At 41.0% G+C, this 15,397-nt stretch overlaps 2 protein-coding genes across 4 annotated transcripts in view; one reads left to right on the forward strand and one right to left on the reverse strand.

Annotated features, from left to right (window-relative positions):
• Tbp (TATA box binding protein) overlaps nt 1-14,943 on the forward strand; it is a 28,506-nt gene extending 13,563 nt beyond the window's left edge. For 2 of the 3 annotated variants that reach the window (NM_001439799.1, NM_001004198.2), the window contains 3 exon segments: nt 515-682; nt 1,815-1,909; nt 2,771-3,498. In NM_001439799.1, the coding sequence (NP_001426728.1) occupies nt 515-682; nt 1,815-1,909; nt 2,771-2,850 (343 nt within the window). In that variant the 3' untranslated portion in view covers nt 2,851-3,498. 3 annotated transcript variants of the gene reach the window in all.
• Pdcd2 (programmed cell death 2) lies at nt 8,068-13,558 on the reverse strand. The gene is given in 6 exon segments (NM_031638.1): nt 8,068-8,278; nt 8,380-8,493; nt 9,293-9,396; nt 11,977-12,108; nt 12,609-12,848; nt 13,226-13,558. Coding segments are annotated over 6 exon segments (1,032 nt in total). The 5' UTR covers nt 13,509-13,558; the 3' UTR covers nt 8,068-8,119.
• Nucleotides 14,944-15,397: the final 454 nt, after the last annotated feature.

Below are 15,397 nucleotides of genomic sequence, written 5' to 3' on the forward strand. Positions count from 1 at the left end.
GCTCTACTGTCCTTGTGTTACCAGGCTAGCACTTTTCACATTACTTTTGAATACTTTGCTCTAGTTACTTTGCATAGCTTTGGTGCCCCACACTCCCATTTTTTCTCCTGATCTCCTGTGAGATTCTGCTGTTCACATAAACTCTGAGTTGGAAAATCACAGTTTTATCCCATAGTGGGATCCTAAAAATGGATAGAGATTTGATGTAAAGGAAGATAGAATTTGTCTTCCTCAATAATAAACTTTACTAATTTTTTTGGTAAAAATGAAGTTTTCATGTCAGTAGAAAATATAGGTCAGAATGTGATCATGCTAATTGAACCACAGGCTACATGGAGTCCTTTAAATCCTAGGGCTTGGCAGTAATGTGCCAGATAGAAGGCTGAGTTTTGGTAGATTTATGGTTTCTGTTAAGGACACAGGAATAGTTTACTTTCCTAATTTAGACTCTGTTATTCGTCTAAATTATTCCATTAAGCTTCCGTATATAACTCACTGATTTTCCTTTCTGTAGTGAAGAACAATCCAGACTAGCAGCAAGAAAATACGCTAGAGTTGTGCAGAAGCTGGGCTTCCCAGCTAAGTTCTTAGACTTCAAGATCCAGAACATGGTGGGGAGCTGTGATGTGAAGTTCCCCATAAGGCTGGAAGGCCTTGTGTTGACCCACCAGCAGTTCAGTAGGTAGGTCTAAGAAGTGTGGGGAGGAGTTTTCCAACAGTCCATTTATAATCTTCTCAGGTATCATTTAGGATGAATTACACGTAAGATGTGCAGTTTCTAAGCATGTATGATGTAGTTGAAGTTAAATATTTGTAAACACAAGGTATTGCTACACTTGTGCTACTGCTCTCTCTCTACTGTTCTTACAAGTCCCATTTCCTTGTTACATGACACCCTGACTCTCTCACTGGAATGACTTAGTTCACTTCTGCTCACCAGTTGGTTAGTCAATCACTAGATGTAAATACATGAATTGGTAGTTAATTCCATCACTTTTCTCCTGGTGACAACATAGCAGCACAGTGTACAGATGAGCTGCAGAGGTGGACTGCCCAGTTTCCTCCTGGCCTTTCTCAGCCTGGGTATTTGCTTAGCATCCCTACTCATATCTTTATCTTGGCATCTGTTTCCTAGTTGCAGCCACACGCTCACCAGTACCCTCACACTCACCAGATTCCTCTTGCTCCATGTCCTCTGCACATGATACTTTTAATCCTGCCATATTGGGTACAATTTTCAACATAGAAACTCCTGTTTGAGTTTCAGGAGTTCGCTCATGTTGCTCTTCCTCATATAGACCTGTCCTGAGTTTATCTCCAGATCACTCCCAAGAAAGGCAGAACAAAGAAATCTGAGATCACTCTGTTAGAGTACATTAACTAGTGTTAATTCAGGTAGATGGTTAATGTTAATTTCAGATGTTAGAAAAACAGCTCCAGCATAGTTCTATTCAGGAAGGCGAGATGATTACAAGGCTGACTGTCACTCTTAGCTTAGGAATGAATAGTGAGGTATTGATAAGCTGCTATACCTAGACTAACTCAAAAGTGACTCTAAATAGCGATCAGACTGAGCATACAAGTCTTGTTTTCATCACAGAAAATCTAGAATCTGTGAAGCTAGCATTAAGTGGTAGGAGAGAACCTGCAGTCAGTAATTAGTCCCCATGTCCATGATACGTGGCTCCTGACTGGCAGAGGTTTTCTTCCTACACCTGGACTGCTCACTCAGTCCTTTCTGGCACATAGCCTCTTTGTATCTAGAAACACAAAAAACTGTTAATTTCTAACCTGTATTCCCATTTTCTTTCTAGCTATGAGCCAGAATTATTTCCTGGATTAATCTACAGAATGATCAAACCCAGAATTGTTCTCCTTATTTTTGTTTCTGGAAAAGTTGTATTAACAGGTAAGTTGAAAGGGAAGTGGTGTACTGAAACTACAAAGGACGTTGGGATGGGATCTTCTGTGTTGGAACAGTTGTCTGCCCACTTGGAGGATGCTTTTGTTGAAGTTTTGCACCCCATCCTAACTTCATGAGAAGGGTGGAAGAGTGAGAAGAGCAGCTGCTATAGCTGTCAGCTACTTAAGCTCGATTGTGGCGGCAGGCAGGGAGGGAACACTGCCTGTTTTCAGTTGGCCCCTGCACTGAAATTATTAGAGTACAATTCTGAGATAACAAGATTGAAAAGAGTTCACTTGAACATCAACTGTTGGGAGAGTAAGGTTTCAGTCCTCAATGCTTCTCAGCTACTATGTCACTCAGGACCAAGTATGGGAAGGAACTAGACTAGGGAGTGGATATTGTCTTGCTGACTTGTGGACCCTGGCCTAGGACCAACTATATAGTGAGGAAATGATGGTCTAGGGTGTTTAAAGGTCACTAGATGTATCACTTTTTAAAATACTAAGAAAATACTGTTTTAAAAACATAGCTGAAGAGCTAGCTGGACATGACCCTTAATCCTCCTAGCAATTGGAAGGCAGAGACAGGCCAGCCTGGTCTATTCAAGTTTTCAAGTTCCAGGACAGCCAAAGCTACAAGAGAAACCCTGTCTCAAAAAAAAAAAAAAAAAAAAAAAGGAAGTGTGGTAGAGGGGTGCAGCAGCTAGGATTGTGATAAGAGGATCCCGCCACTTGTTTCAATGCCATTTTTTGTCTTAATTGGGTATGGAGAGAACTGTACTTATGTTTTAAGGTAATGATGTTACTTTCTATTTTAAGATATGTTACTTAACCATCTCGTTTCTGTTCCAATGTGTCTTTGTAGGTGCTAAAGTTAGAGCAGAGATTTATGAAGCATTTGAAAACATCTACCCCATCTTAAAGGGATTCAGGAAGACCACATAGTTGTCTGCCATGGACTCCTGTCTCCCCTACCCACGTGTTTTTTTTTTTAAAACCAGTCAGTTTTGGTACCACTGAAGGTACAGTTGTGAGGACACTCAGTTACAGGTGGCAGCATGAAGTGACACTGTGTGTCCTACTGCAGGATACTGGAAAGGTTCCCTCCTCTGCACTGAGATCACCCTGCAGCATCACTGTGAGTTGCTTGCTCTGTGCTGCTACTTGGGCGGCACTGCCCATTTATTTATATTTAGATTGTAAACACTGCTGCTGGTGATTGTTGGTTTAAGGGACAGAACTTTTAAGTGTTCAAGCCACCTGTACAATTGGACTTTTTATTTTAACCTTTCCCACACAAGCAAGTTTTTATATTTCTACCAGAAAAGTAAAAATCTTTTTTAAAAGTGTTGTTTTTCTAGTTTGTAACTCTTAGGAGTTCTTTTTGTGCCAGATACATTCCGCCTTCCCAGTATTGCAGGACTGAATAGTGGTATTCATCAAAACAAATGACTGTACATACTTTTCTTTCCTGAGTACTCTGCACAAAAGTGCAGCTGTAAATTGTTAGATTTTTGTTATAAATGATACCTTGTAAGTCATGTGATCATACTGTCAAAGAAATTTATTTTAGATATAATGCCTGAGACCATTGTTTTGTTTGCTTGTCTGATTTTTGTATTTTTTGTTAAACATTTATTGTCTGGAGCAATGAGAATGGACATGCCACTGATTTTATGATCCCCATTGAACACCCTTGTGTCCTAGATAGTCCACCTTGCTTGGGATCTTCACCAAATTAGTTGTTCTGTTCCTTTTCTGGCCTTTGACAAAGCCTTGCCCAAAGTCCCATATCTTTTAAGAGACATAGGAGGGCTCTGAGTAAGTAATTCAGGTATAGAAATTGGTGCCCTATCCCACAGATAGCTTCTTCTCTGGGATAATAATTTTTGTCATGGCTGTTTTCTCTTGAAATATCAGGTAGGCATTTATAAAGCCTTAGGTTATTTTGCCGGGCATTCTGTCCTTTTTAATTCTAAAAGTACATTTTGCAGTTCCAAGTATGTGTAATCAGAAGGAAGTCTTTGTCTTCCTGGCCTTTCCTATCTCCCCAGGGGGGTAACTTCCAGATTAGTGAGTGGGTGTCTTGTAACTCTTCATCTTCCACTATATTATGACTGAGTTCTCCAGTGTGCTGCAGGCAGGGAGGGAACACTAGTAAGTGACTGTCAGGTGGCTTGAGTGTCCTGGAACTTTGGGGTTACTAGAGTACTGTGAGACAAGACTGAGTAGAGCGCCATTGAATGCCAACAGCCAGGAGAATAAGGCTTTAGGCCTTCGTGCTCACCAGCTACCCTGTCCCTCAGGACCAAGTATGGGAAGGAACTATGGAGTGAGTGGGTGGGGTGGGTTTTGCCTTACTGTAAGTGTGGTATGGTGATGATGGACTAGAATGCTAAAGTTACCAGCTGTGTTGCTTTTATAATTTTTAATGTGCAAATCCGTCCTTTGGGGATGCTTTTCATCTCACTTTTGGAAAAATACTGAAGCATATGTTCTCTTGTGACTTTTGTGCAGTCAGTGTATCAGCTATACTTCCACAATGCAATGTTATATCTTCTTGGATACCTTGATTTGGACTATTCCCCTAGCGATGGTAGTACACAGTTACACAGCATTGAACCAGATATTCTTCTGTGTGTGGCTTGAATACATACATAGATTCCTATAGCATACTTTTACAAGAGGAATTGCTATATTATAGACAGCTTATGTGATTTAAATTTTGACAAATCAGTACTAGATTTCCACCCCCACAGAAGTGTACGAAGTACCCTTTCTTGCACTCCCAGGCATCACTGAGGTCAGTAAGGTATGGACTATTTGGAAAGACATTATTCAGGGTTGGGGATTTAGCTCAGTGGTAGACCGCTTGCCTAGCAAGCGCAAGGCCCTGGGTTCGGTCCCCAGCTCTGGAAAAAAAAAAAAGACATTATTCTAGTATTTCTCTAAGACCATTTCCCCACGGTTTTGTTTTGTTTTGTTTTTTTTTTTTTTTTTTTGTTCTTTTTTTCGGAGCTGGGGTCCCGTTTCTTTTAAAGTTTTATAATTCTTTTTATATAGGGCCTTTCCAATTCATAAAAGTTAATTATTTCATCATGATTTCCTGTTTTGTTTGTAACATGTTAAGGGAAAATGCTGATGCATATTTAACTTTTTCCAATCTATTTGTTGAAGGTTTTTTTTACTACTACTAAGAGTTGATTGCATTTGAACCCTAAGTTCTAGGCATATAATATTTGAGTAGTAGTAATTTTGTTTTTTCTTTCTGGTATTTCAACATTTCAATGGCTGGGACTTTAACATACCTTGTTTTTTGGTTTTTTTCGTTTGTTTGTTTGTTTGTTTGAGACAGGGTGTCATGGCTAGCGTTGTGTAACCCAGGTGGCCATGAACTCGGTGATTCTGCCTTATTTTTTCAAGTAACTGGGATTATAAGCCACTAAAGCTCACCAAGGTCTTCATTTAACTGGTTCTGTATTATGCATATCCTTTTATCCTTACTGAGGATAAGAACACAGGATCTCATGCTTGCAGGGAATGGCCTCTGTAACTGACCTGCATCCAGAGTAGAACCCTAAGCATGTACTCGAATAGAATGTTAAGTGTAGATACCTAAATGACACATGCAGCAGACTTTTTGAAACTGTGATTGTCTTAAAATAACATGACCAAAAGCAACTTTTGTGGAGGAAAGGGCTTATTTCAGTGTATAGTTGTAGTCTATGAAAGAATCCTCCTTGCTGGCTTGCTCAGCCTTCTCTTTTTTTTTTTTTTTAATGATACTTTTTTTTTTTTTAAGTTTTTTTATTTTATTTTATGTGAGTACACTGAAGCTGTCTTCACACCAGAAGAGGGCATTGAATCCATTACAGATGGCTGTGAGCCACCATGTGGTTGCTGGGATTTGAACTCAGGACCTGTGGAAGAGCAGTCAGTGCTCTTAACCACTGAGCCATCTCTCCAGCCCTCCGCCTTCTTTCTTATACAACCCAGGACTACCTGCGCAAGGGTGGCAGCACCCACACTGAGCTGGGCTTGCCCACATCAGTCAAGACAATACTCCCCAGACTTGCTTACAGGCTAGTCTTACAAAGCATTTTCTCAAGATTCCTTCTTTCCAGTTATGTCTAAATTTGTGTCAAGTTGACAAAAACCAATGAAGACAGTGGTTTTAGTGAGTAGGGATCTTGCTACCACTAGTCTAGGCTGATCAGGTACTCAGTTTGTGGTCCAGGGAAGCCTTCGATCTGTGGACTTCCAAGATTGACCTAGATGTACTCAAGTATGTGCCTTGATGGGTACATTCATGTCCACACTGCCTAGGGATATCCTCAAATAGCAGCCCTTGTCATTTATAAGTGCATTTACTTTTAAAAGCCCATAGCATTTAGAACTTCTGTAATACATTCTGAGCAGACAGCATTGCTGGTAATTTGGGATGTGAAGCCACACTCACATCTCTGTCCGAGTCTTTTCCTGAGTCATTGTTTCTACATGTTTGCCACTAACTGATGCAAATTCCTTCCACAGCTGTGGACTATACTACTAGTTCTATGTGGTTCTTATCAAGTTCCTCAAGTTAAAATGAACAGCATTCCCCACTTAAAAGTAGCTTGGTAATTACAAATGTTCCCCATAGAAATCTCTTAATGATCCCATTTGTCTTAATATACAAATAGGTGGTATGAACTCACAGGCCAGGACTCTGTATATGCTGTAGTCAGAAAGTCAGTGTTGTAGAGTATGATGTGACCTCTTAAAATTTTGAAGGCTGGCTGGAGAGATGGCTCAGTGGTTAAGAGCACTAACTGCTCTTCCATCAATTCCCAGCAACCACATGGTGGCTCACAACAATCTGTAATGGGATCGAAAGCTGTCTTCTGGTGTGTCTTAGTCTGGATCTCTGAGGTTGAGAATTCACTTTTGAGTGACAATGAGAAACATCATTAACATCTTAAGAACTGGCCAGTGCTTGGCAGTGTGTCATATGGAGTACCCCACACTTGAAAGATGGCCCAGGCCCTCTTTTTACTCAGGTTACTGCTTCCAGGGCCAGTTTCTTCTCTGTTCACTTTCCTCTGTCAACCTGTGAAGACAGTTTGTGCAAAGGGAAGACAAGGGTCTAGTTTGTCAATCTTCTATAAGCAGTTCCTTGGCTTTTCAAGGTTAGCTCTGAAGTAGGGTCTCAGATCCAGGCTCCCACCATCCCTTGTACTTCTAACTTTACTGGCTGCTTCTTTGTCCTACTTGGTCTGACAAACCTCAGTTTGTCTTTGCTCTGTACCAGACGGACTTTGTCTACTTCAGTCTTACCTACCTCTTTAACTGTGGAAATTTCCAGACGGACTTTGTCTACTTCAGTCTTACCTACCTCTTTAACTGTGGAAATTTAAAGGTGGGGAAATGCTGTGGGTGTGGTGGTTTATAGGAAATAGATGTGTAAAGCTTCCCTTTCCAGATACTCTTAAGACTTTATGTGTATGTTTTGTGTATCTGAGAGAGTTATGCCACATATGTATGCATGCCCACAGGGGCCAGAAAAGAGCATCAGATCCTCTGGAGCGGGTGTTACAGGTAGTCGTGTGCTTCCTGATGGAGCGCTATGAACTGAACTCAGGTCCTTTGGAAGAATAGCAAGCACTCTTAGTAACAGAGCTGGAGAGCGGACTGAGAGTTAACTGAGCCCTAGCTATTTTTGCAAAAGACCCAGATTTGACTCTTAGTCCTCACCCAGCTGCTCACAAGTGTCTTAATTCCAGCTCCACAGAACCCAATATCATCATTTGGCCTCTGAAGACAGAGACACTAGGTACTTTGTGGTGCATATGCACGCAGACAAACCATGAATGTACTTAAAATAACAATAGTAATAACAAACAGCTGAGCCATCTCTAGCAGATTTTCTTTACACACATGAATATTTCTATAAAATTAACATGCCATGAACATCAATGATATCCTGGTGTTAGTTATACCCCTCTTGATGTCTACATTTAGAGCGTTACTACTAGTGCCCTTTGCTGTGGATATAGCTCAAATTTAATTCCATATCATTGGACACTTGCTTTAGTAATGCATAGACAGTATAAATCAACATCTTCATACTTCTGTCTTTGGTAACTGTCTATTTAGGATAAAGTCCTGGAGATGGAGATGGAATTGTGAGGTAGTGAGGCATAAGGAACATTTATTTTTAAGAATTTAACACCTTTCATGGTGTCTCTGTCACATCCTGTTTCCACACAAATTCTTCTGTGTACCCGATGCCCAGGCTGCAGCTCTCAGCACAGGTGAAGACAGCCAAGATGCCCCAGTCCACACTTGTACCCAGTCTGTCTGCCTTTAGGTGGTTCAACAGCTGAGGCATGACCTGAGAAGAGGGCAACATAAGAATGTTTCAAGGAAGGCACTTTGGCATGCTGAGCCACCTAGAGCAAGTTTCCTAGAAATCCTAATTATTTAAGGTCATACCTGGAATTCAAATATTCTCTTGGCACCACATGAGCAATCTGGAATATCTTTTTCTTGAGGAATATTTTCACCAGAAATCCAGATGGGTTTAATACCTCTTCCATACCTGAGAATCTAAAAATCAACATATCTCATCTAAGAATTTCCAATGCAACCACAATCTAAGGATCGTTTGAAGAAGAGCCACGTGGGTTCCTATACGCTGCCAACACCCCTAAACCTCAAAACCCATTATTTCACCTGATTTTCTTAATGATATTCCTCCCTAAAATGTCAGAATCTTCTAAGACAGTTAAATGTTACTGTGTACATACATGCACATGGCAACACTCGAGTCAAAGTGTAAGTATGGAAGTCAGATGGTAACTTGTGGAAGTCAACTGCTTCCATTGTGTGGGCCCCAAGGATCAAACTCAGGTTATCAGTTCGGCCACAGGCACTGGAATGCTAGTTCTATCACTGGCCTAACTCAATACTAGAGTCTGCACACACGATGTGGCCCAAGGTAGCTAGTTAGCACTATCTTCATATAGTCAGGATCCTTAAATACTTAAAAAGGACATCAAGCATGGGGTTGGTTAAATTGTTTTAAAAAGTAAATTCACTATAATCAGCTTCAGAGTGTTTTTCCAAAAAAACCACCTTAAGTGTTAGAGTCAGATCAAAGCTTCTGTTGTCCTGGACACTTACTTGATCCAGTGTTTTAGGAAGCAGCCTTTAGTAATTTTTGTTTATGATAACGCAACTCAGTCGGGAAAACTTGACATCAATATATCATGTATTTTTTTTAATACTTGTGTAAATATATACATGTGTACAGTGTATAGGCATGTGAATCATATAGGTTTTATAAGCCAAAAGTAGATGTGGCCACCATTCTGAGAACACAAGGAAGTATAAACACCATTTTTACCTGCTCTGGTTCAAGGGCTATTTTGGATTTAAACTTTTGGAATATGTGATCTTCCTTGGATTCATGCTTTGCCATGGAATCTAGTTCTTCCTCAGGTACTCCCTCTGGGAAAAACAACACAAGAATTATGGAATGCTGGGATAATCCCACACTTTCACAGTTCAAATGTCTGGAGGGCCTAGTTCTAATTAGACAGCTTCTTCTACTCAAGTAACATTAGTGCTTATTTCTAGGTAACATTATGTAGTCATTATAAATCTAATCTTTAAGGTTTCAAATTAAAATGTGGATGCTGGTTCAGGACCACAGCAGTCCGTCTTTGGGGCGGGGCAGCGTTAACTAATGGCACTTACCTGTCATAAAGAGCCAGGATGCAGGGAAAATGGAAATCCCCTCAGAGTGGCTTTCTCTCAGGTGTAAGGCAAAACATGGATAATTTAGGGAACCCTAAAACTCCCAGAGGCAAACCTGTCTTCTCCCTCCCAGTCTTTCTCCTTGCAACCCAAACCAGTTCTCAGCTATGACACAGTAACTTCAGGGAAGCATTCTAAAAATTTCACCTTGTAAATATTGCACATACACTATAGTTAATTGTCAAGTACCAAGAATATGCTTCATATAAAATTTCAAGATCTCCAAATCACTTCATTTTATCTACAAATAATCTTTGATAATTAATGAGATTTTTGTTTTTTCAGAACCAGGAATTAAATCAAGCACCTGGTACACATTAGGCAAAATGCCCTATGCTGAGTTCAACCCCATGGCCTTTATTCTTCTAGATAGGGTCTCAGGAGTTTGTTCGGGCTTGCCTTGACCTCCTCTGGTAGTGACTTCAAACCTGCCTTAAGCCTCCCGAGCAGCTGGGATTACACATCTCTCACTAGACCCACTAATAACTGAATTCTCTTATTTTCTGAGAAAGGATTTCAATGTGTGTGTAGCCCTCCTAGAACCTACTCTGTGGACTTGCTGGCCTTGAACTGCAAGATCCTGCCTCTGCCTCCTTCATGCTGGGATTAAAAGCATGATAATTGAATTCTTTTTCTTTTTTAAGATTTATTTATGTATATGAGTGCACTGTCGTTCTCTTCAGACACAGCAGAAGAGGGCATCAGATCTCATTACAGATTGTTATGAGCCACCATGTGGTTGCTGGGAACTGAACTAGTTTGTAACTAGTAACTTCTTCAATTTCTTATAATAACCACTTTTTTCATAATGAGTATTTCCTCACTAGTTCTAGAATCAACCACCTCTCTAAATAGAACATTTTATAGATATGGAGTGCCAACTACAAGTAAGGTGACATTATTTCTAAACCTTTGTTGTAGATAAATGTAAAAAAGTTGCTGGCATCGTCCATTAAAAATTCAGACCTTCATCTTTTTGAAAATCTGTACTATTCTTTTCCCAGACCCAAGGCATAAATTTACTGAATAAAGTAACAGCAATCAACCTGTAATATTTGCTTTCTGGAGGTAGAAGCAGAAGTCAGTTCAAGGCCAGCTTGGCCTTCTTGAGAATGTCTCAAAAGAAAAAAAAAAATGTGCATTTAATTTTTCAAAATTTTTCCCTTCTTTGAGAATATTTTAGTTAGGAATTTACTGTCAAATCAGTGGCTTGAGTTAAGTGGTTATATAATTCAACTATTTACTTTTAGGGTTGCTTCTTATGTGATTACTTATATTAAGGATTGCCAGGTCCTACAGTCAACTCTTGTGTACACCAGCCCTCCCATTAACATCCTTTCTGAAGGAAAACATTTTCATGACTTGCCACTGAAAACATGAGTAATAATACATACACAAGTAGACACAGTGTAGGTACATCCAGGTAGTTCCTATAGCACATGTATTTTTATAGAATGTTTTGCCCATATGTATGTAGGTATGTATGTGCACATCAAGGCTGGAAGAGGGCCTTGAATCACCTGGAACTGGAGTTAGGGAACTGCCATGTAGGTTTTAGGGACCAAACCAGGGTCCTTTGCAAGACTAGCAGTTGCTCGTCACCTCTGAGCCATCTCTCCAGACCTTAATTTTATCAGTCAGAAGACATTTTACTTGGCTAAGCATTCTGTGGTTTCCCTCCTAAGAAGAGCCCCCTCACATTCACACACACACACATACACACACACTTCTTCTGATGTGTATTTCTGTTACCAAGCATGAGCAAATGAGCCAGTAAACTGAGATTCTAATTTAGTTCTATAAACCTGATTTTATGGTTTAAAAGTTCAGATTCTACCGTCACTAAGAGCTAGATTCAAACTATAAAAACTTAAGTTCTTTGTTCAAACACATGATACCTAGAACTTCAGTTTCTTCACTGGAAGCATGAGGCAAAATGTGTTGCTGGGTGTTTGAGCCCATGCATAAGCAACTTTGGGGCAGGGTGAATGCTGGATTGATGAGCAGCACTTGTGGGCACTTATAGGTCACTACTCAGGTCTGTTCAGTGGTCACCAAAGACAGTGCTAGAACACGGACTCTAGAGGAAGCTAGAAGACTACATTACAAAGGGCCTCTCTCGTCAGAGGTTCTGCAGTGACCTGGGGTCTACAATCTTCTACCACGACATTCTCTGCCTCACCAGACAAACACTGATGGTGCCTCCCTGCCATTTTGTTTTTCCTAAGGTACATTTGGTCCTGTAAAATCAAAGCATAGACTCCTCCTTACCCATGCTTCCTATAACTTCAGAGTAATCCTCCATTTCCACCACCTCAGGCCCAATCTCGTCTTCTGTTTCTGTTACAATTTCAAATTCTGGAAACAGGAAGTTATGGTCTGGAACCATATGGTCTAAATGGTCTACAAGAAAATTATTAGCATCATTAATAAACAGTTTTGAAAACCTAAAGTTTTCCCATTTCTAAAGCGTAAGTTCTGAAATCTGGGTTGAGTGAATTTATCACAGTTTGAACATCAGAATTGCTATGGTAGGACAATAAATACAACTGTTGTGATACATAACTTCCTGTACTAACACTGTTTACACCAACACAAGTATGAATAAAGTGAAGAGATACAGTCTATTAAAGTCATCAAACAGTTCATTATAACCTTATCAGATTAGGGATGCATGTGTGTGCAGTCAACCAAAAGATAGGGAAGCTTTTTGGATGACCACTGTTAACCACTGTTCCCCTGCTAATAAAGCTGGTTGTGTTTTAGATTAGTAAAGTGTTCACGTTACCAGTTCATAAAACTTTTCAAGTATGTTTTCAAATTTCAACTTTAACCAGAAACTGAAGTACCTCAGTTGACAGAGGCAGTGAAGCTTAAACTGAAAACAAGGATGCATTTCTTACCTGACTGTGTACAAGCCTGCTTGTGGCCGAGCTGCCAGTCTAATGTCTGATGTTCCTTGCTGCAGTAATGTGCCTGTTTGCACCTAGAGCATGTCATAGGGGCCAAGCAACCACAAACCCTGCAGAGATGAGCTCCAGACTTAAGTTGGAGGCACACACATTCTGTATCCGAAGCTCCCGTTTCAGAAGGGGGCTCATATGAGTAAAATGCATTTTTCCTTGGTAGCTGATTACGAAAAACTAAAATGAAGAGAAAAAGGTACGTGAGTATTTTTCAGTGAAACAAAATAACTCAAACATCTGAACCGTCTTCAGTGCTTCACCTCATAAAATGTCACTTAAGTAGGAAAACTAAGGTTTTCGCTTTCAGGGGGCAGTTTTTATATGAGAGGGAATAAAAATGAAAACTAAAGAGCTTTAAAACCGTGAGGAGCTCCGTCTGACAAGAGTATCTTGCTGGCTCTAAAGAGTCCGTGCCAAAGATAGAGAGAGGAGCACGATTCTAAGACCGGAATTAAGACCACAATTCTGACACCGGAATACAATCACCCGCAGGAACCAGTCGTCCTACGTCCGGGGTTCAGCCGCCGTGGCAGCCCTGCCCCGCGACCGCTCACCTCGCAGGCCGGCGCAACACAGCGGCTCTCGACAGCAGAAGAGAAAGAGGCTACGGTGGAAGGCGTCGTCCCGACCCGGAAGCGGTGCGTACACTTGCAGCAGGAAGGCGAGCGGGCGGCCGCAACGCGCGCACGCCAGCGCCCCAGGTCCGGGCAGCTCCGCCAGGGCCAACCACGCAGGCCGCCCGCCCACTTTGCTTGGAAACTGCTCGCTGCGCAGCCTCCAGGCCGGTGCCTCCTCAACGAAGCCCAACTCCACCGTAACTGGCACAACGGCAGCCATGCTCCCAGCAGGACTCTGCCCACCAGACCGGAAGAGTGTGGTCACGTGTTAGGCCGGAAGGCGGAAGGCGAGGTCCTGGAGCTGGGACCCGGATGATGGTGACTTACCAGGTGGTTAGCAAAAATGATTAAAGAATGCTGATGGGCCAGAAGGCCGGGCTGTCTTTCAGACCTCCGAGCTTAAGGTGTTGGTTCTAGGTTCTAAGGCTGGTGAGGGGAGTGGGGTCGTACTCAGCACTCGGAGACAAAAGAAAAACTAATTAGTTCGCAGCATTAGCCTCCTTTAGCTATTGGGTAAGAGACTCAGCCCGGATCAGAAACATTTCATGATTTTATACCGTTAGATATTGTCATAATCTTTGTGATTATTTTAGGGTGGCCGTTTTCAAAAGAGGAATTTCCCGGAGCTGAGCAGGTTTTACAGAAGCGAATTTTCAGATTTCTATTAGGACAATTTTATCTTTAGCAAATGGAACTTGCTAAGTGGATATTGGTGGTAGTCAGTTCTTAAGGGAGAACAGACGTATGCTCCCTTTGGAAGAGAAAGGGGCAAGTCGGCTTCCCAAAGCAGAAGTCAGCAGTTAACTCTGTTGTCTTAGATCAGAGACAGTTTCTTATTCTCTTATCTTTATGAAACTGAATACATGGTAATGTCGCTAATCACAATTAATGTTAAAGTTTGCTATTTTCCTCCTCTCTTTCAAAGGGAGAGTCTACCCTCCTGTGGAAGAATTGAGGTTGGGGGCAAACCGACACAGACCCTTGAAACCTGTCCCCATGCAGTTAAAGGATGTTCAAAAATGGGGTGGAAGATGAACAAATACAATTGAGGATGAGCATTAGAAACAAATGTAAATGAAAAAGATCTGCTTCACATAGTTGGGTGCTCCCATAGTCACGTCCCTGTGTGTTGTTGGATTTAGACAGGATCCCAGCAAAATGGAAAGACAAAAGTGTTATTGGCTAATGAAAACAAGAATTCCTAGAAAGAAGCTGTTTGCAAAGTCGGGTCAACTAATAAAACTTTTTTTACTTTGAAGAGTTTAGAATCTTTAAAAATGATACTCTTTCTCTTGGGTTGTCTTTAGCTCCTTAAAGAGCCCTTAGTAGCCACTTTTGTGTCAGACCTAACACCCTGATAAACAGATAAAGACTATTGGACAGTATTAACAAAATACTTTTCTCCACCAATCAAAAGGCTATCAGATGGCATCTGAGATCTTTATGTGAGATTCTTCTGAAACTGACTATTTAATGTTTCTACCAGTGCATTGTTAAAATACCTTCATTTCACATTTTCTTTGTTCTGTTACTGTAAAAACTCCATGACAGTGCTTCCACATTGGAACATTGTACTTGGGAAGACCTGAATATATGTTCCCGGGCCATGATCATTCGAATTCGGCTCCAAATAAAATTTAACTCCCTTTGAGGTGAGAGCTGTAGTTTTTTGCATCAACATTAGAAATGTAACTGAATGAAGTGGGTTCCCATCTTGGTGGGTGCAGAGCCAAATAAAGCACACCCAAGACTGAAGAGTGGAGAAAGACTAATTCCTTTGAGTGAGCAAGGAAAGCACAGGAGTAATACGCAAAGCAGTGGTCCCTCTGAACAACAGAATCAAGGAGATTTTATTCATGTGAAGTATGAGGCTTTATTCATGAGGAATTCAGAAGGGCTGGCCTATTTCTAAACATGTTCAGTTAAAGAGTACATTTGCGATCATTAAATCCTTCTCCTCCTTCTACCTTTTTCTTTCAGACATAGTGTTTTCATGGGTCGTATAAGTCAGACCTTGAAACCAAACCACACTTGGAGAGTTGGAGGATTTGTCTTTATTATGCTGTCAGGCCTACCTGGAAGACCCATAAAGCTAATGCTCTGAGGAAC

The sequence above is a fragment of the Rattus norvegicus genome, chromosome 1 (genome assembly GCF_021556685.1).
Source record: "Rattus norvegicus strain SHRSP/BbbUtx chromosome 1, alternate assembly SHRSP_T2T, whole genome shotgun sequence".
In the NCBI taxonomy this organism is placed as follows: Eukaryota; Metazoa; Chordata; class Mammalia; order Rodentia; family Muridae; genus Rattus; species Rattus norvegicus.